Here is a 19,622-nt window from a genome sequence, read left to right as displayed (position 1 = left end):
GCCCTCCCGGCCACTTACAAACAGGGTCTTCCATTTTCAAGGGTCTTTTCAAACGGATGTTGGCAGGGACCGTCTTCTCGATCAATTCATCAATGCTCTAAAATTAAAACGAAAAGCAGAGGAAAGTGCCTCTGAGTTAAAAGAGTCACCTCTGTGTTTTGCGACTACAAAGGCTTGTGGGAACCTCATTTAAATCGCCTAATTAGGGTTCTTTTTAAAGAGAAAAGGAAAACTCTGAGCAAGCCAGAATGACTTGGAGGAAAGAAAATCGTTAAGCGGGGTGGAGATTCCGCCACTCGGGGTTAGATTTCAGTTGCAACCGGAGCTAACCGGTAAGCCCCACCTTAACCATGGGGTCTTCCTCCTCTTGCAAACTTAAGGTCCATCCACAGGGCCACTTGGGCTGGGGGTGGTTTAAAAATGTACACTTTTGAGGCACGAAGACCGGGTGCAGGAGAAAGTAAGCAGTTAAGAAGTAAGAAGGCACGAGGACCAAAGGCACGAATTTGCTTCCACGCCACGGCCCGGAACCCAGGGTGCGGGGACCACGCGGAGCGCAGCAGAGCTCAAAGCAGGAGTCGGGAGGCCGCGCAGGCAGAACCCGGGCAGGGCGGAGGGGAGGCCGCGGAGGGCCGGGTGGAGGTCCTTACCGCCAGCCCCAAGGTCTGCAGCATCTCTCTCTGGTCTTTGTCCCCAGGGCCTATGTGCCTCCGAGCGAAGTCGTCGTGTCTGGGCAGGAGGCGCTCCAGGAGGCGCGAGGCCCCAGCCGCGGCGCTGTCCCCGCCGCCACTGCTGCTGTCCCGGCCCCGCGGCGCCCAGCACGACCCCGATCCCCCAGCTAGGCGGCGGCCGCTCCCGACCCCGCGGCCCAGGCGCAGCCCCCACGCCCTGGCACAGGACTGCATGGCCGCGGCACCGTCCCCTGTCCCGGCCCGCAAGGGTCAGCCGCGCTCTCGGCCCCTCTCCTGGCCTCGGTCCCCCGGGTGGCGGCTGCGTCCGGCCTGGAGCCCTTTTCGCTGGACAGCCGGCGGGACAGATGGATGGACGCTCGCGGGCAATGAATGGGCGCTGCGCTCAACCAAGACACTCGAGCAAAGTTGTGGCTCCACCCAAGGCACCTGCTCCGCACACTTTAAGCGGCGCCCTGGAGGCGGGAGGCGGGTTGGGGCCAGGAAGAGCTTGGCCAATGAAAGTAGACAGAGGGGAGGGGGCGGAACAGTTCCCGCCCCCGCCCCCTCTCCCTACCCTCTTCCCAGCCCTTCCGTAGAGTCTCGCTTCCCATGGACCGAAGGCTGCCGTCTCCAGTCCTGCCCACTCCGACGCTGGCTGGTGCCGGGGGCCGGGACGCTCAGTAAGCCCCCTGCCAGGGTGTGGAGCCGCATTGGGGCAGGATCAGGTGGGACAGCCCAAAGACTCCGGGCCAAGTTCCTGGGGGACTCGGCGGAGATGGAAGATGATTCTCTAAGCTCTCCATTTCCTTAATTTTGAGGTATCTTTCCCTGTCACATTTCATCTCAGGGAAATTAATATGGGCAGATGGCGGTTCTTTTATCTTTGCGGGAGCGCGATAAAGTTACTCAACCTCTCAGAGCTTCAGTTTTCTCATCTCAACAGAGCTGGATGGAATTTTAAAAAGAGATTATATGTACCTGGAAAGCACTTGAACAGTAGATTTGAATACCCTCTCTCTATTTCTTTTCTTCTTCTTTCTTCCTCCTTCTCCTTCTTCTCTCTCTTTCTCCCTCTCCCCCCCCCCCCCATATGTAACGCTATGGCTCACGCCTGTAATCGCAACACTTTCGGAAACCGACGCGGTAGAATGGCTTGAGCCCAGGAGTTCGAGACCAGCTTGGGCAACATTGTGAAACCCTGTCTCTACAAAAAATACAAAAATTGGTCAGGCGTGGTTGCGTGAGCCTGAAGTCCCAGCTACTCTGGAGGCTGAGGTGGGAGGATTGCTTGAGTCCGGGAGTTTCAGGCTGCAGTGAGATGTGATCGCATCACTGCACTCCAACGTGGGCCACAGAAAGAGACTCGGGGAAAAAAAAGAAGTGTGTGTGTATATATAGTTTTTTAAAATATGTGTACTGTATATACATATACGTGTGTGTGTAAAACTACAAACGATATTTTGTTTTTGAGACGGAATCTCGCTCTGTCTCCCAGGCTGGAGTGCGGTGGCGGGATCTTGGCTCACTGTAACCTCCACCTCCCGGGTTCAAGCGATTGTCCTGCCTCGGGCTCCTGAGTAGCTGGGAGTACAGGCACGTGCCACCACGCCCGGCCTTTTTTTTTTTTTTTTTTGTATTTTTAGTAGAGATGGGGTTTCACCGTGTTAGGCAGGATAGTCTTGATCTCCTGACCTCGTGATCCGCCATTACAGGCGTGAGCCACTGCGCTCGGCAAAAGTACAAAGGATATTAAGATAAACATTTTTCACTGTCGTCTTGCTTTGAAAGTTAGCCATCTAGAACGGGATTTTTTGTAAATGTACCATCTCCAGCTGTCTCATGACAGTTTTAGCATGAGAATGAACTTTTAAAATTCCAGTTGTTCTAATATGGGGAAGAGAGGACAGAAGTAATCAGAACATTACTTGTACTTAGACTAGGGGAAAATAGAACCTGTTCTCTTTCTTGCTTCTCTGCTAAGTTTCCTCCTCCAATCACCCTTAACAGATTCTGGGCTCTGTACCCAGGAGGCACAGACTATCCAGAGAGGCAGGAAAGTAGAGATGGAAAATGAAAGAGTGACTCTCAGACTTAAGACCATGGCACACCGGCTCGGCCAAGAGATCTTTATTGGAGGCAGCAGGATAGGCAGGGCAGGAGAGAGAGAGAGAGAGAGAGAGCGCGGTGGGGGGTTTGCTTCTTTTATGCCCAGGAGGGCTGCATGGATGTTTTTGATTGGTTGGGGTGGGGCTTAGAGCGAGGCGGGAAAAACACCTCTCTGATTGGTTTTTCCTTTGGCGGGCTTGCATTGAGGAAGAAGAACCCGGAACCAGCGCCATTAGGGTGCTCTAGTTACCTAACATTCCTCCCTTTTTTGTTTTTTAAGAAGTGGGGAAGTGGGCGTCACTGTTCCTCTGGCTACTTCCTGCTGAGCGGGGGCGTCGTGGGAAGGGATATCGGAGGACTGTAGGGGCAGAGCAATAGCAGGAGGCCAAGGAAGACGGCGCTGAAGGTGAACACTTCCCGGGGTGTGAAGTCTAAAGATGTCCCTTGTAAGTAGAGGTCATCTACGGACGCGAGCCATCCGTGTGGCAGGGAAGGATCTGCTATGAGCCACATATCTTCTTGGAGGGCCTGGAGGAAATCTAAGAAATTACAGGTCCTGGAGGTGGAGGCCATGGGTAGGTGAGTCCTGGTCGTCTTCTTCGGTTGCTAGGAGTTGGTAGTGCCTGATGAGAAGCTGGTTAAAAGTCTGGTTAGATAAGGAGGAGATTCGTTGTTGCATGAACTTTGTTAGGCAGGGGAGAAGGGTACAAAAGGCCGCTATTCCTAGGAGGGGTCCCAGAAATGGTAGGACCCAAGCTAAAAGAGGCATTTTTAGGGTGTCCCAAAGTGAGAAGCCTGTATTCGTTTCGAGGAGTTTTTGTCTTATGTCATTAAGATTTTTTATGTTAGTCTCGACAACCTGGGACTCATTAATAAAGTAACAACAGCTTTCTTGGAGGAAAATGCATGTGCCTCCTTTTTCAGCTGTCAGGAGGTCTAGGGCTCTGCGGTTTTGGAGGACTACTCCGGCTAAAGAGGTGATTTGTCGTTGCAGGGCGGCTAGTGACTGCGCAGTTTGTTCAATAGTGGATTCTAGGTGTATCTTTAATTCATTAACCTGCGAGACTCCGTATCCGAGGGAGGTGGCCCCTAGAGCGGAGCCTAGAAGGGAGGTTGCAAGGGAGAGGCCAAGGATGGCAGGTATAAAGACAGCCCGTCTTCTTCTTGGGGCCTGATTCATGGGAGGGTGGTTAAGGTTGAAGGCGGTGGTCCCTTCAGAAAGGGAGAGGAGGGTAAGTTGTGGCAGGAGTGTGACGGGGAAGCAGGTGGTATTGATGGAGGAATTGATTGTTTTGTAAAGAGTGTGGTTACACCAGAAGAAGTATCCATTGGGGGCGGAAGAGTTAGGGTAGGAGGTGGAGGTATTGCAGAAGGAAAAGGATTCAGGGGAGTCTGTGTAGCAGGTTAACAGCCTGGGACGTATTGAAGAGGGGAACACCGGATATTAAGGGGGTGTTGCGGGGTGGTGAATGATCAGAAGTGTTGGTAGTGTTTGGGAGGGCGACAGGAACAGCAATAAGCGGCGGTTTATTAAGGCTGGCACATAGGAAGCAGTTGGAGGGAGAGATATTAGAGGCGTTTAACAGTTGGATTCCTTCCTGTAGAAGTAAGAGCCAGGATTGCTGTACTGAGACGGAAACAGAGGAGGAGTCTAGCTGCTGAAGGTCGTCTTCGGCGGCTTGAGAGATGTCGCTGGAGACGCCGGGAAGTGTGAGGAAAGGAAGGGGGGCACTGGGGCATGATCAGGAACTTTTGAGAGCATGTTAGGGGCGGGGTGGTCTTTGGCTGCATGGGGTGGCCCCCTACTTTGACTATAGGAGGGCCAGAGGTGGAGACAGCGCCTTAATACTCCTGCAGAACCGAGGAAGTAGGAGGGAAATGACGAGACGCCTACTCACCGCAAGAGGCACCCTGGGCTCCTGCGTGGTGATGGTGTGTGTCGGGAAGAGGTCCTAGGGCCCCGTCAGTCGTAGGCTGCCAACTTAATGAGATCGGCTTTAGGACGGGGTCTGGCCCATCTCCCCCGAGGGAGCTGGGGCAGTCGGTCGCCCAGTGGCCGGATTGTTGGCACTTGGGGCACGGTCTTTTGGGTGGCCTGGGATTAGGACACTCACGAGCCCAATGACCTTTGTTCCCACATTTAAAGCAGGGTGCAGGGGGTTGGCTGTGAGTGGTGGACACAGAGGCATGGCGTCTGATATTGTGGAGTTTATCAAAATTGGCTGCCTTTTGAGCTGCCTTCCAGAGACCTGTTATTAAACAGGTGGCAAAGTGGTCTCGGGCTGTGACGCCATCTTGGGAGTTATAATTGCAGCCAGGATTGTGGTCGGGGACTGCCTGCGCTCCGATGGGTAGGGCTGGGGTTGTTGGCGGCGGCGCGGTGGCAGAGGGGCGAGGTTGGGGATGGTGATATGGCGGCGGTTCCAGCAGGGTTAAAATCGGAAGTAGGAAGGGGAGGGGGTTGGGAAAGGCTTTTGGAGTGGAGGCCAGTCATGGCACTTGTTGTGGTTAGGGTTAACAGGGACAGAAAGGGGTGAGGCTTACCGTCTAATAGGAGAAGTTAGGAACATGAGGGATCTCTGCCCAATCTCCCATGCGCACAATCATTGTAAGGGCCCTGGGGGAATTTCAGGGTCTAGGGTCCCACAAGGGGCCATTCATTTTGGTTGTCTAAGGGGTAGGTTGGCCAATCTTGCGTGCAGAATTTGATTAAGCGTTTAGGTTTGAGGTCAGCAGCAAGGCCTAGGGTAGCCAGATTGTCTAGAAGGCATTTTAGGGGGGAGTCGGCCGGCAGGGATGCGGAGCCTCCCATGGACGGAGAGGCAGTGAGGGCTAAGAGGGCGTCCCCTAGTTAGCCGAACACTGTAATCAGGTTCAGGGCCTTCGGTTGGTCGTCACCAAGGCGAAGGGACTGAAGGGCCAACAGCATGGCCGAGGGACCGTGAGCCACTTGGTACCAAGATTTTTGTATGTAGCCAACAGTATGGCGTGGGGCGGAGGCTCGGGGCGGAGGCTCAGGCCGGAGGGGCGAGGAGGAGAGGGAGAAAACTCCGTTCCCTGCGGGTCGAGGAGGGGAAGCAGGAGTCTGTCACCACAGTATAGGACTAGGCGGCAGACTACGGAAGGGGACTTACCAAACAGGAGCCGGTGGTGGATGCGCTGCTCGGCAGACAGGAAATTGGGCGAAGGCCGGCCGGGGCATGGTCTGAGTCTGAGGGGGACTGGGGTCCCGCCGGAGGCGGGGAGTCCCAATCCGAGTCACAGCACCAATGAAAGAGTGACTCTCAGACTTAAGACCACGGCACACCGGCTCGGCCAAGAGATCTTTATTGGAGGCAGCAGGCTAGGCAGGGCAGGGCAGGAGAGAGAGAGAGAGAGACAGAGAGAGAGAGGGAGAGAGAGTGCGAGCGAGAGCGGGCAGAAGAGGGAGAGGGAGAGGCAGAGAGACAGAGAGAGATGGGGGGGTTGCTTCTTTTATGCCCAGGAGGGCTGCGTGGATGTTTGTGATTGGTTGGGGTGGGGCTTAGAGCGAGGCGGGAAAAACACCTCTCTCTGATTGGTTTTTCCTTTGGCGGGCTTGCATTGAGGAAGAAGAACCTGGAACCAGCACCATTAGGGTGCTCTAGTTACCTAACAGAAAAGAGGGCAGGAAAATACACCACAAAGAACAGTAGGTAAAATGTCTGTGTGGCAGGCGGAGGCGGGTGGTGAGCTAGGAGGGCCAGGCTGAATGTCTCCGAAAAGTTTTTCGGCCATTTGGAATTGAAATTACAACCTTCATAAAAGTTGGGAGATCTCCTCAGTGCCAGATGGTGGGGGTCGTGGGGAAAGAGTGGAGGGAGGAGGTAATCTGCATTTATTCCTATTCCTGTCTGTGTTCTTTCTATGTATCAGAGGGACTGGAAGCCAGGGAACAATAATTCCCAGATCCCTTTGGCTCCGCGGTGATGGATGTTATTTGCCTTCTGCCAAAAAAAAATATGCGTATATACACACATATATGTATATGAGAATTGGGGCCGGGTGCGGTGGCTCACTCCTGTAATCCCAGCACTTTGGGAGGCCGAGCCGGGCGGGTCACTTGAGGACAGGAGTTCAAGACCAGCTTGGCCAAGATGGCGAAACCCAATCTCTACTACAAATACGAAAAAAAATTTAGCCAGGTTTGGTGGGCGTGCTTGTAGTCCTAGCTACTCAGGAAGCTAAGGCATGAGAATCGCTTGAACCTGGGAGGCAGAGGTTGCAGTGAGCCGAGAGCGCACCACTGCACTCCAGCCTGGGTGACAGGGCAAGACTATGCCTCAAAAAAAAAAAAAAAAGAGAGAGAGAGAATTGGGAAATGGAACAGAGGTAAAAACTATTTTCTTATTTTCTGACGGCAGCAGACAGATGCATGGACTGCTGCAGACATGATGTGCTTGCTTACCAGCACCCCACCTTGACATAGCTGGGAAGGTGTGTCCACCAAAGGGAATGTCTTGCAGTTCCCCAGCAGGAATTTCTGTGTACTAGACTAGAGCTTTAGTGGTTGACCTGAAGATAGCGTTGGTATTCCCTGGTTTTTGCTATTCCACTTCTTCCAGTGGTTTTGTACGCACCTATTCCTGACATTTAATTCTCCTGTGCTTGAAATGCATTGAGTGTTTTTTGTTTATTTGTGTGTGTGATGTTGTGAAAAACGTATCTGGTATTCATCCCATTTCCTGGCCTACAACTCCTAAAGTCTTGGGAATCTCCAGACGCCTGCCTTTTTGTATGCTAATGTGACTGACAGCTTCAGAATAGGGCTGGTCACTGGAAAGACAAAGACATAATTAGGGAGTTGGGACTTTCAGCCCCACCCTCATCTTCTCGGTAGGGCAGAGGGTCAATGATCAATGCTTAATCAATCATGCCTTCCTAATAAAGCCTCTATAAAAACCCAAGAGCCAGGCGTGGTGGCTCACGCCTGTAATCCCAGCACTTTGGGAGGCCAAGGCGGGCGGATCACTTGATATCAGGAGTTTGAGACCAGCCTGGCGAACAGGGTGAAATCCCATCTCTACTAAAAATACAAAAATTGGCGGGGCGCGATGGCTCACGTCTGTAATTCTAGCACTTTGGGAGGCCGAGGCGGCCGGATCACAAGGTCAGGAGATCGAGACCATCCTGGCTAACACGGTGAAACCCTGTCTCTACTAAAAATACAAAAAATTCGCCGAGCGTGGTGTCGGGCACCTGAAGTCCCAGCTACTCAAGAGGCTGAGTCAGGAGAATCACTTGAACCTGGGAGGTGGAGGTTGCAGTGAGCCAAGATGGTGCCACTGCACTCAAGCCTGGGCAACAGAGCGAGACTCTGTCTCAAACAAAAACAACACACACAAAAAAACGCAAGAGGACAGGATTCAGAGAGCTTCTGGGTACCTGAATACACACAAAGTGGCACATGCGAAGAGGCCATGGAAGGTCCTCACCCCTTCTTCCATAACTACCTCGCCCTGCGCATCTCTTCATCTGTGTTATTTGTAATATCCTTTATAAAAAATCAGTAGACATAAGTGTTTCCCTGAGTTCTGTGAGCTGTTCTATCAAATTAATCAAACCCAAAGAAGGGATCATGGAAACCCCAGCTTGAAGCTGATCCATCAGAAGTTCTGGAGGCCTAGAATTGCAACTGGTGTCTTGGGGACTGAGCCCTCAACCCTTGGGATCTGGCGGTATCCCTAGATAGAGTGTCAGAATTGAAGTGGAGTGCACCCAGCTGGTGCCTGCCTCAGAACCGACTGCTTGTTGGTGGGGAGAAATCCCCATATATTTTGGGATCATGGAAATCATCTTCTTCTTCTTTTTTTTTTTCCATTGAGACAGAGCCTTGGTCTGTTGTCCAGGCTGGAGTGCAGTGGTGCGATCTGGGCTCACTATGACCTCCACCTCACAGTTTCAAGTGATTCTCCTGCCTCAGCCTCCGGAGTAGCAGGGACTACAGGGACAGGCCACCACACGCAACTAATTTTTGTATTTTTTTTTTTTTTTATAGAGACAGAGTTTCCCCATGTTGGCCAGGCTGGTCTCAAACTCCTGACCTCAAGTAATCCGCCCACCTTGGCCTCCAAAAGTGTTGGGATTACAGGCATGAGCCTCCACACCCAGCCAGAGCATGGAAATCTTCTGTGTTGATTGTTGTAGTGTGGTGTGAGACCAGAGGAAGCCCAGTTATAGTGCTTTTTCAAAACCGTTCGTTTTCCTGACAAAACCCAAACAAAGGCTATAATGGAAGCCAAAAGCAGATTGAGGAGGGCTTAATGTTTGGGTGAAAAAAGCAAGAGATTCCTGAGAGACACATTCGCTCCCTGCCATTGTATGAGCTTTCAGGGAGTTTTTTCCTTTGCCTCCCCTTTTTTTTTTTTTTTTTTTTTTTGAGTTTCGCTCTTGTTGCCCAGGCTGGAGTGCAATGGCCAGATCTCGGCTGACTACAACCTCTACCTCCCAGGTTCAAGCGATTCTCCTGCCTCAGCCTCCCGAGTAGCTGGGATTACAGGCACCCGCCACCCTGCCCAGCTACTGTTTGTATTTTTAGTAGAGGTGGGGTTTCACCATGTTGGCCAGGCTGGTCTCGAACTCCTAACCGACTGCCTCGGCCTCCCAAAGTGCTGGGATTATAGGCATGAGCCACCGCAACTGGCATTCATCAGAATGTTTTTATGTAAAGTCTAAAAGAAAGAAGACTTAAGAAGAAAAAAAGCAAAGAGAAGAAAAGAAAAAGAGAAGAGGATGAAGAAACCCAATTTGATGTTGTTAGAATCTGGTGGGCAATAATGTAACAAACTTGGTGACATTTTGGGAACCATAGCCCTTGAAATGAATAAAGGGGCCAGGCACAGTAGCTCATACCTGTAATCCTGGCACTTTGGGAGGCCAAGTTGGGTGGATCACCTGAGGTCAAGAGTTCGAGACCAGCCTGGCCAATGTGGTGAAACCTCATCTCTACCAAAAAATACAAAAATTATCCAGGCGCGGTGGCACACATCTGTAGTCCCAGCTACTTGGGAGGCTGAGGCAGAGAATCGCTTGAACCTGGGAGGTGGAGGCTGCAGTGAGCCGAGTTCACCATTGCCCTCCAGCCTGGGTGACAGAGTGAGACTGTGTCTAAAAAAAAAAAAAAAAAAAAAAAAAAAAAAAAAAGAATAAATGAACTTATATATGTGCACTTGACAATGGTCTTTTTACACAGAGCTGTACCTATAGAAGTTGTTTATGGGGCTGAGCATGATGGCACATGCCTATAGTCCTAGCCACTTGGGAGGCTGAGGTGGGAGGATTGCTTGAATCCAGGAGTTCTAGACCAGCCTGGGGAGCCCAGAAAGACCCCATCCCAAAAAAGTTGGGGGGAGTTGATGCAGACCCTAGACTTGAACAGTTTACACGTGTCAAATTGTCTGATTCCAGAATTGCTTTCAATTCTGGCTATGGATAATATGGCATAAATTCAGATGAACTTCTTCTTGGGCACTGTGATGAAATTGGACCATATGTGAAATTTTGGAATTAATTGGAAACCCTTGGTATCCATGAGATCTTGGGAGTACTGCTCCAGGAGTCCCGACTATTTAAAATTTAAAAAAAAAAGAAAAAAAAAGAAAGGCTTGGCATGGTGGCTCAGGCCTATAATCTCAGCGCTTCAGGAGGCTGAGGAAGAAGCATTGCGTGAGACCAGTAGTTTGAGACCAGCCTGGGCAGCATAGCCTGGCTGTCTCTACAAAAAATTTAAAAATTAGCCTGGGCTGGGCACAGTGGCTTACGCCTGTAATAACAGCACTTTGGGAGGCCGAGGTGGGTGGATCACCTGAGGTCAGGAGTTTGAGACCAGCCTGGCCAACATGGTGAAGCCTCATCTCTACTGAAAATACAAACATTAGCCAGGTGTGGTGGCGGGCACCTGTAATCCCAGGTACTCAGGAGGCTGAGGCAGGAGAATCGCTTGAACTTGGGAGGTGGAGGTTGTGGTGAGCCCAGATCGTGCCACTGCACTCCAGTCTGGGTGACAGAGTGGGAATCCATCTCAAAAAAAAAAAAGCCATATGTTGTGACACATACCTGTGGTCCTAGCTATAATCACACCACTGCATTCCATCTTGAGCAACAGCAAGACTCCATCTCTTAAATGAGAAAGAAATCGCCAGGTGCAGTGGCTCACGCGTGTAATCCCAGCACTTTGGGAGGCCTACGTGGGTGGACCTCTTGAGGTCAGGAGTTCGAGACCAGCCTGGGCAACATGGTGAAACCCCATCTCTACTAAAAATACAAACATTAGCCTGGCGTGGTGGCAGGCACCTGTAATCCCAGCTACTCAGGAAGCTGAGGCAAGAGAATTGCTTGAACCCGGGAGGCAGAGGTTGCAGTCAGCCAAGATTGAGACACTGCACTCCAGCCTGGGCAACAGAGCAAGACTCCGTTTCAAAAAAAGAAAGAAAGAAAGAAATCCTAGAACTTGGAATGGGAACATTTTTGTAACTTGGAATGAATTTTATTATCTTGAAACCTCAAATCCCACTGAGTCTCCTTTGATAGGTAAACCCATTCCTCCTGCCCTCTTTCATAAACTGGCAATACCTTGCATGAAGATCCTGTAATGACTTCGCTAAAGGCACTAACCTTGCAATGGAATGTCAATGCTTCTTTGCTTTCAGATCCACAACCAGAATCAGATCTTACCATACCCCAAGAAGATGAGAGAACATTTGATACCAGAGGAGAAGCTTACACAAGGAAAGAATTGCAAAATGTTGCAAATATATATTATCACCAGAGGATTTCTATGGGAGTGGATTCTAAACCAGACAAAAAGGAATATAAAGTTGAAATTATTTATTTATTTGTAGTACGAGAGATTCTGGATTCAGTGTGTTAGCTCAATCAGCCAGGAGTGGCTTTTTAGTTTGCTGAGTTGGTTGATGAAACCATACTTAACAGTGCCTTCATTAAATTAGGTTAATATACTAGGACTTCTGTCCAGGCACAGTGGCTTGTACCTGTAATCCCAGCACATTGGGAGGCTGGGGAGGGTAGATCACTTGAACCCAGGAGTTCCAGACCAGCCTGAGCAACATGATGAGACTCCTGTCTCTACAAAAAATATAAAAATTAGCTAGCTGGGTGTAGTGGCACGTCTCTGTGGTCCCAACTATTCTGGAGGCTGAGGCAAGAGGGTTGCTTGAGTCTGGGAGGTTGAGACTGCAATGCGTCATGATCGTGCCACTGCACTCCAGCCTGGGTGAACTGTCTCCCAAAAAAAAAAAAAAAAAAATCCTTGAACTTCGTTGGAATAATAGAGAAGGATCTAAGTCTTGGTGAGAAAGGAATGTTGAAGTAGATTTGTCGTGAGTAACACACCCTTCCACCCTTTAAGTGCATCCCTCAGAAGAAACCAGAGGACAATCCCTTCACCAGAGTATTGAGAAGTCCACTGGTAAGAGCAGCACCAGTGTTTTTGAAAAGTCCCGTGTGGGCCGGGCTCAGTGGCTCACGCCTGTAATCCCAGCACTTTGGGAGGCCAAGGCAGGCGGATCACGAGGTCAGGAGATCGAGACCATCCTGGCTAACACGATGTAACCCTGTCTTTACTAAAAATACAAAAAATTAGCCGGGCGCAGTGGCGGGCGCCTGTAGTCCCAGCTACTCAGGAGGCTGAGGCAAGAGAATGGCGTGAACCCAGGAGGCGGAGCTTGCAGTGAGCCAAGATAGCGGCACTGCACTCCAGCCTGGGCGAAAGAGCGAGACTCTGTCTCAAAAAAAAAAAGAAAAGCCCCGTGGCTGCTGTCCTCTACAGGTATAAGATGGTGGTACACAATGGAACTGTTGAGATGGGCTCCTTGATTCTAATGTTAATGATGGAATCCTGGAGTGGTAGAAACCAAGTGGCAGCACTAGTCAATGGAGAAAGATGAGCAACGTTGTCATAATGGGCAGTGGATTAGAGGGGTAACCCGTCAGATGATCCACGGGGATCTTTGGTGTTCACAAATTGATGGGCAGACTACTAAAGATGTAACTTGATCTGGTGAACAAAAACTTGATATAAGTCACCAAAATTGAGAGACCCAGCTTTTCAACCAATTCCCTAACTTCAGAGAATTCACAGACCCAGATGAAGGAGATGTTGAAAAAGGACTCTTCAAAAAAGATCTTACCCTGCTATGAGAATATACTATAAATTTTCTTCCTGAACTCCCCCAAAGATACCTGTGGCCATTTACTAAGGAAACGAAAATACCCAGGCATTGGGTGGATTACTGGAACCTGATTCTAAGATAATGGTAAACGCTACATATCTAAAACCACTCTGGGCTGGACACAGGAGGCTGAGGCAGGAGGAGCACTTCAGCCCAGGATTTTGAGGCTTCGGCGAGCTATGATTTTGACATTGCACTCCAGCTTGGGTGACAGAGCAAGACCTTGTCTTAAAAATAAATAAATAAAAATAAAGGCTAGGCTCACGCATGTAATCCCAACACTTTGGGAGGCCAAGGTGGGTGGGTCACTTGAGGTCAGGAGTTCAAGACCAGCCTGGCCAATATGGTGAAACCCCATCTCTACCAAAAATACAAAAATTAGTTCGGCATGGTGGCATGTGCCTGTAGTCCCAGCTACTAGGTGGAGGTTGCAGTGAGCTGAGATCACACCACTGCACTCCAGCCTGGGCGACAGAACAAGACTCTATCTCCAAGAAAAAAAAAAAATGAACAAATTGAAAATCAATAAATTTTTTTTGACACATTTGGTAGGAACACGTAAATGGTGGTAGGAACACGTAAATGGTAATATGTTTGATAAATTAAGGAAGGCTGAGTGTGGACAGGTTTGAAGGGGATGTCCAGAGCTTTCTTCATAGCAAAAACCTACTCTCAAAAGGAAGGGACTTTGCCAGAGCTTTATCCCAGCTGAGGAATGGAATGCCTCCTACTCTAGCCTCCTCCAGCCTTCTTGTCTCACATAATGAAGGAAAAATAAAACCAAACAAAAGAAAACAGAACAAACAGGGGTCAGGGCTTAGAGGAAATCAACTGGCGACTCTGCAGCCAGAGAGAGAGTATAGGGCAGAAGAGAAAGGAACTGTATCACTGGAAAAACACTTGTGAAGTTCATAGCCCAAGACAGAGGGCTGTGAAAACACCAATGTTTAATCAGAACATTATAGAACACACCCTGTTTCCAAAACTTACTACAGCACCAGCAGGGCTTTCATAGTAACAACTGAAGGTGCTGCAATACACAGACTGCCCCTGAGGAAGAGAGTACAGTAGACCCCCCTTATTTGTGGTTTCGCTTTTCATGGTTTCAGTTACCTGCAGTCAACCACCTTCTGAAACCATAAATGGAAAATTCCAGAAATAAACAGTTCCTAAGTTTTTTTTTTTTTTTTTTTTTTTTTGAGACGGAGTTTCACTCTTATTGCCCAGGCTGGAGTACAGTGCCGCTATCTCAGCTCACTACAACCTCTGCCTCCCAGATTCAAGCGATTCTTCTGCCTCAGCCTCCTGAGTGACTGGGATTACAGGCATGCGCCGCCATGCCCAGCTAATTTTGTATTTTTAGTAGAGACAGGGCTTCTCCATGTTGGTCAGTCTGGTCTCAAGCTCCTGACTTCAGGTGATCCACCCGCCTCAGCCTCCCATAGTGCTGGGATTACAGGCGTGAGACACCGTGCACATCCAACAGTTCATAAGTTTTAAGCTACATGCTGTTCCAAGGAGCATGACAAAATCTCACACTGTCCTGCCCCATGGTGCCTGGGATGATTCATCCCTTCGTCCAGTGTATCCATGCTCTTTATGCTGTGCACCCTCAGTCACTTCGTACCTTTCTCAGTTGTCCTATTCTCAGATTGACCGTCAGGAGATTGCAGTGTTGTGTTTTACTTAATAATGGCCCAAAATTTCAGAATAGTGATGCTGGCCATTTGGATATGCCACAGAGAAGCTTTAAAGCACTTCCTTTAAGTGAAAAGGTGAAAGTTCTTGACTTAATAATATGTACACCATGGAATATTATGCAGCCATAAAAAAGAATGAGTTCGTGTCCTTTGCAGAGACATGGATGAAACTGGAAACCGTCCTTCTCAGCAAACTAACACAGGAACTGAAAACCAAACACCACATGTTCTCAGTCATAAGTGGGAGTTGAACAATGAGAACACATGGACACAGGGAGGGGAATATCACACAATGGGGTCTGTTAGGGAGTGGGGGCAAGGGGAGGGATAAAATGAGGACAAATGCCTAATGCATGCAGGGCTTAAAACCTAGGTGATGGGCACGCCTGTAATCCCAGCACTTTGGGAGGCCGAGGTGGGTGGATCACGAGGTCAGGAGATCGAGACCATCCTGGCTAACATGGTGAAACCCCGTTGCTACTAAAAATACAAAAAATCAGCTGGGCGTGGTGGCAGGCATCTGTAGTCCTGGCTACTCAGGAGGCTGAGGCAGGAGAATGGCGTGAACCTGGGAGGTGGAGCTTGCAGTGAGCCAAGATCACGCCATTGCACTCCAGCCTGGGCAACAGAGTGAGACTCCGTCTCAAAAAAAAAAAAAACTAGATGATGGGGCTGGGCTCGGTGGCCCAGCCTGTAATCCCATCACTTTAGGAGGCCGAGGTGGGTATATCACCTGAGGTCAGGAGTTCAAGACCTGCCTGGCCAACATGGTGAAACCCCGTCTCTATTAAAAATACAAAAATTAGCCGGGTGTGGTGATGTGTCTGTAATCCCAGCTACTAGGGGACTTGAGGCAGGAAGATCCCTTGAACCTCGGAGGCAGAGGTTGCAGTGAGCCAAGACCATGCCACTGCACTCCAGCCTGGGCAATAAGAGCAAGACTCCATCTCAAAAAAAAAAAGAAAACCTAGATGGCAGGTTGATGGATGCAGCAAACCACCATGGCACATGTATACCTATGTAACAAACCTGCACGTTCTGCACATGTATCCCAGAACTTGAAGTATAATAATAAAATAATTAATAAAAAGAAAAACAAAAATAGTATGTATGGAGTTTAGTACTATTCAAGGTTTCAGGCATTGACTAGGGATCTTGGAATGCATCTTTTAAGGATAAGGAGGTACTGCTATAATTTAGAAAATGCAAGAGAAGGAAAGTTGATTGTATTTTACTTTTTCTCGTATTGTTTTTTATTCTTTTCTTTTCTGATGTTCCAAGAGTCCTTCTTTTGTCATTTGCTTTTTGTCTAGAGAAATTTCTTTCTTTCTTTCTTTCTTTTTTTTTTTTTAGACAGTTTCACTCTTGTTGCCCAGGCGGGAGTGCAATGGCATGATCTTGGCTCACTGCAACTACTGCCTCCCAGATTCAAGCAATTCGCCTGCCTCAGCCTCCTGAGTAGCTGGGATTACAGGCATGTGCCACCATGCCCAGCTAATTTTGTGTTTTTAGTAGAGACGGGGTTTCTCCCTGTTGGTCAGGCTGGTCTCAAACTTCCAACCTCAGGTAATCTAACCGCCTCAGCCTCCCAAGGTGCTGGGATTAGAGGCGTGAGCCACCTCACCCGGCTAGAGAAATTCCTTTAGACATTTTTTTTAAAGTTGGCGACCAAGTGAGAATGACTCAATTTCCCTTCATTATTGAAGGATATTTTTGTGGGATATAGAATTCTGAGCTGACAGTTATTTTCTTTCAGCACTTGAAAAACACTGTGCCACCTCCTTTTGGCCTCCATTGTTTCAATGAGAAATCTGTTGTCACTCAAATAGTTTAACCTCTAGAGATGTAATTTCTCTTTTGCTGCTTTCAGGATTTTCTTCTTGCCTTTGGTATTCAAGATTTTGAAGTTCATGCCAAGTTTGACTGTGATGTGACTTGGCAGGGATTTCATTAGGCTTATGTTGTCTAATGTTCATTTAGAGCTCTTAAATCTGTAGGTTTATTTATTTTTTGCCAAATTTCAGACATTTTCAACCATTGTTTCTTCTCTCTTTTTTTTTTTTTTTTTGAGACAAAGTCTCACTCTCTCTCCCAGGCTGGAGTGCAGTGGCATGAACTTGGCTCACTGCAACCTCCGCCTCCTGGGTTCAAGTGAGTCTCCTGCCTCAGCCTCCAGAGTAGCTGGGATTACAGGCATGCACTACCATGCCTAATTTTTGGATTTTTAGTAGAGATGGGGTTTCACCATGTTGGCCAGGCTAGTCTCAAACTCCTGACGTCAGGTGATCTGCCCACCTTGGCCTCCCAAAGCGTTGGGATTACAGGAGTGAGCCACTGTGCCTGGCCTTTTTTGTTGTTCTTGTTGTTGTTTTCTTACATTAGAGACAGTGTCTTGCTCCATCACTAGGCTAAAGTGCAGTAGTATGATTGTGGCTCACGGCAACCTCAAACTCCTGGGCTCAAGCAATCCTCCCACCTCAGCCTCTCCAGTTTCAGGGACTACAAGTACATGCCACCATACCTGACTAGTTTTCGTCTTTGTTTTTTTTTTTCTTCTTAGAGACGGAGGCTGGTCTTGAACTCCTGGGCTCAAGCAGTCTGCCCACCTGGGCCTCCTAAAGTGCTGGGATTACAGGTATGAGCCACGGCACCCAGCCCCAATCATTATTTCTTGATTACTTTTTCAGCCTTGCCCTCTTTGTCCTCTGTTCTGAGACTTCAGTAGCATGAATGTTAGATCTTTTGTCATAGTCCCACATGTCCCTGAAGATCTCTTCATTTTTTTCTGTTTTCTCTCTGTTGTTCGGATTGGGTAATTGCTATTGCTTTACATATGCCTTCACTGATTCTTTCCTCTGTCCTTTCCATTCTACTGTTGAGCCCAGTCATAGATTTTGATTTTTAATTATTTATGTCTCTATATGTTTCAGTTCTAAAATTTCCATCTGTTCTTCTTTCTCATTCAATTTGAGTTGGTTTTTCATAGAATTTTGTTTTTTGTTTCTTTGGGTTTTCTTTTTATTTTATTTTGCTTTTTATTTTTGTAGAGACAGGGGTCTCGCTTTGTTGCCCAGGCTGGTCTTGAACTCCTGGCCTCAAGTGACCTTCCTGCTTGGGCCTCCTAAAGTGCTGGGATTACAGGCATGAGCCATGGTACCTGGCCCTTGATATGATTCTGAGTACTATGACACTCTGGTTCTTATTTAAATCTTCTAGCTTAGAAGAGAATTCTGGTATAATAAGAAATATTGTACCTGGTTCCTGGTACAAAGTTCCTAAAACCTTTGGAATTTCCTGAGTGCTGGGAGTGTCTTTTGTTATTTATAAGGAGCCACTTTTGATCACACCTGAGTTTATGCTAATGAGGTGGCTTAAGATGGTTGTCCTTAGATAGCCTCAAGATGGGGCTGGTCACCAGAAGAACCAAGTGATTAGAGGGTAGAAACTTTCAGCCCACCCACCAACCTCCAGGAAAGAGTGAAGGGGAAGGGAGCTAGAGTTTAATTAAGCTCCACAAACACCCTAAAAGACAAGATTTTATGAGCTTCCATGTTGTTGAACAGGTGGAGGTGATGAGAGGGTGGTGCAACCCAAGTACACAGGGACAGATGGTCCTGTGCTTGGGGTCCTTCTGGACCTTGCTTTATGTACCTCTTCATCCAGTTATTCATCCATATCCTTTATAATACCCTATGCAATAAACCAGTCAATATAATACAATGTTTTCCTGAGTTATATGGGTTATGCTAGCAAATTATTGAATCTTAGAAGGGGATCGTGGGACCCCCAATTTATAGCCAGTAGGTTGAAAGTGGGACTTGCAATTGGTATCTGAAGTGGAGGCAGCTTGTGGGACTGAGCCCTTAACCTGTGGGATCTGACACAATCTCCAGTTAGATAGTATCAGGACTGAAGTGAATTATAGGCCACCCAATTGTTGTTTGCCATAGAATTGCCTGGTGTAGTGGTAAAAACCCCCACACATCTGATGTCACAAGTGTTGTGTGAAAGTATACAGGAAAGAGGCTGGGCGCGGTGGCTCACACCTGTAACCCCAACACTTTGGGAGGCCGAGGTGGGTGGATTACCTGAGGTCAGGAGTTCGAGACCAGCCTGGCCAACATCACCAAACCTTGTCTCTACTAAAAATACAAAAAATAGCCAGGCTTGGTGGCAGGCGCTTGTAATCCCAGCTACTCGGGAGGCTGAGGCAGAAGAATCGCTTGAACCCGGAAGGCAGAGGTCGCAGTGAGCCAAGATCGTGCCACTACACTCCAGCCTGGGCTACGGAGAAAAACTCCATCTGAAAAAAAAAAAAAAAAAAGTGTAGAGGGAAGAGTGTTTTTCCCAACAGTCAAACTGTTTAGGCTCAGAATACATGTCCTGGCCCACTTTTGTGGGCTGTGGTTGAAATGTCAATTTAGTTGTTGTTTTGTTCTGGGTTTTTTTTTTTTCTTGTGTGACAGCCACAACTGACTGACTTTTAAGCACCACAGCAACACTGTAAACTTGGAAGCCATTGGCAACTTCCCTTGACTTCCTGTTCTTCAACATTATTATAAACACCTGATTCCCCAGTTCAACCCCCCCCCCTGTGCTTGAAATACCCAGAGTGATTTCTGTTTTGCTACTTGAGCTCTGATGGATTTCCTCTCTTATGTCAAATGAACACATCTAAAGCTCATTACAGCCATAATATGGGGAGTAATTCCTAGTAGTTGATAGTTTCTGCACAAGTTTCAAAAATCCGCTCTGCATAGCTGGCTTGAACCGTTTAAACTCTAATAACCTGAGAGTCTGTAGGTTGAGCTCTTACGTATCTGAGAATCTAGAAGAAAGAAAGTAGCCTAACTTTACCATACAGCTAGCTGACATGAGTTTCTTATAAAAATACATATACTTTTCATGTACCACTATTTTATCTCATTAGAGATTGT

The 19,622-nt window shown here is 48.3% G+C and overlaps 1 protein-coding gene across 1 annotated transcript in view; it reads right to left on the bottom strand.

Moving 5' to 3' along the window:
* The window catches only part of GLDC (glycine decarboxylase), a 112,244-nt gene extending 111,157 nt beyond the window's left edge, over nucleotides 1-1,087 (bottom strand). Inside the window, exons 1-2 of the mRNA XM_032138741.2 lie at nucleotides 651-1,087; nucleotides 19-97 (exon numbers count right to left, since the gene is read on the bottom strand). Coding sequence (XP_031994632.2) covers nucleotides 19-97; nucleotides 651-905 — 334 coding nt within the window. The 5' untranslated portion in view covers nucleotides 906-1,087. The remainder of the gene's footprint in view (nucleotides 1-18; nucleotides 98-650) is intronic.
* Between the last annotated feature and the right edge of the window lie 18,535 nt (nucleotides 1,088-19,622).

This window comes from Hylobates moloch, unplaced genomic scaffold (assembly GCF_009828535.3).
Source record: "Hylobates moloch isolate HMO894 unplaced genomic scaffold, HMol_V3 SCAFFOLD_19, whole genome shotgun sequence".
Lineage (NCBI taxonomy): Eukaryota > Metazoa > Chordata > Mammalia > Primates > Hylobatidae > Hylobates > Hylobates moloch.
This window is presented reverse-complemented; position numbering and strand designations above follow the sequence as displayed.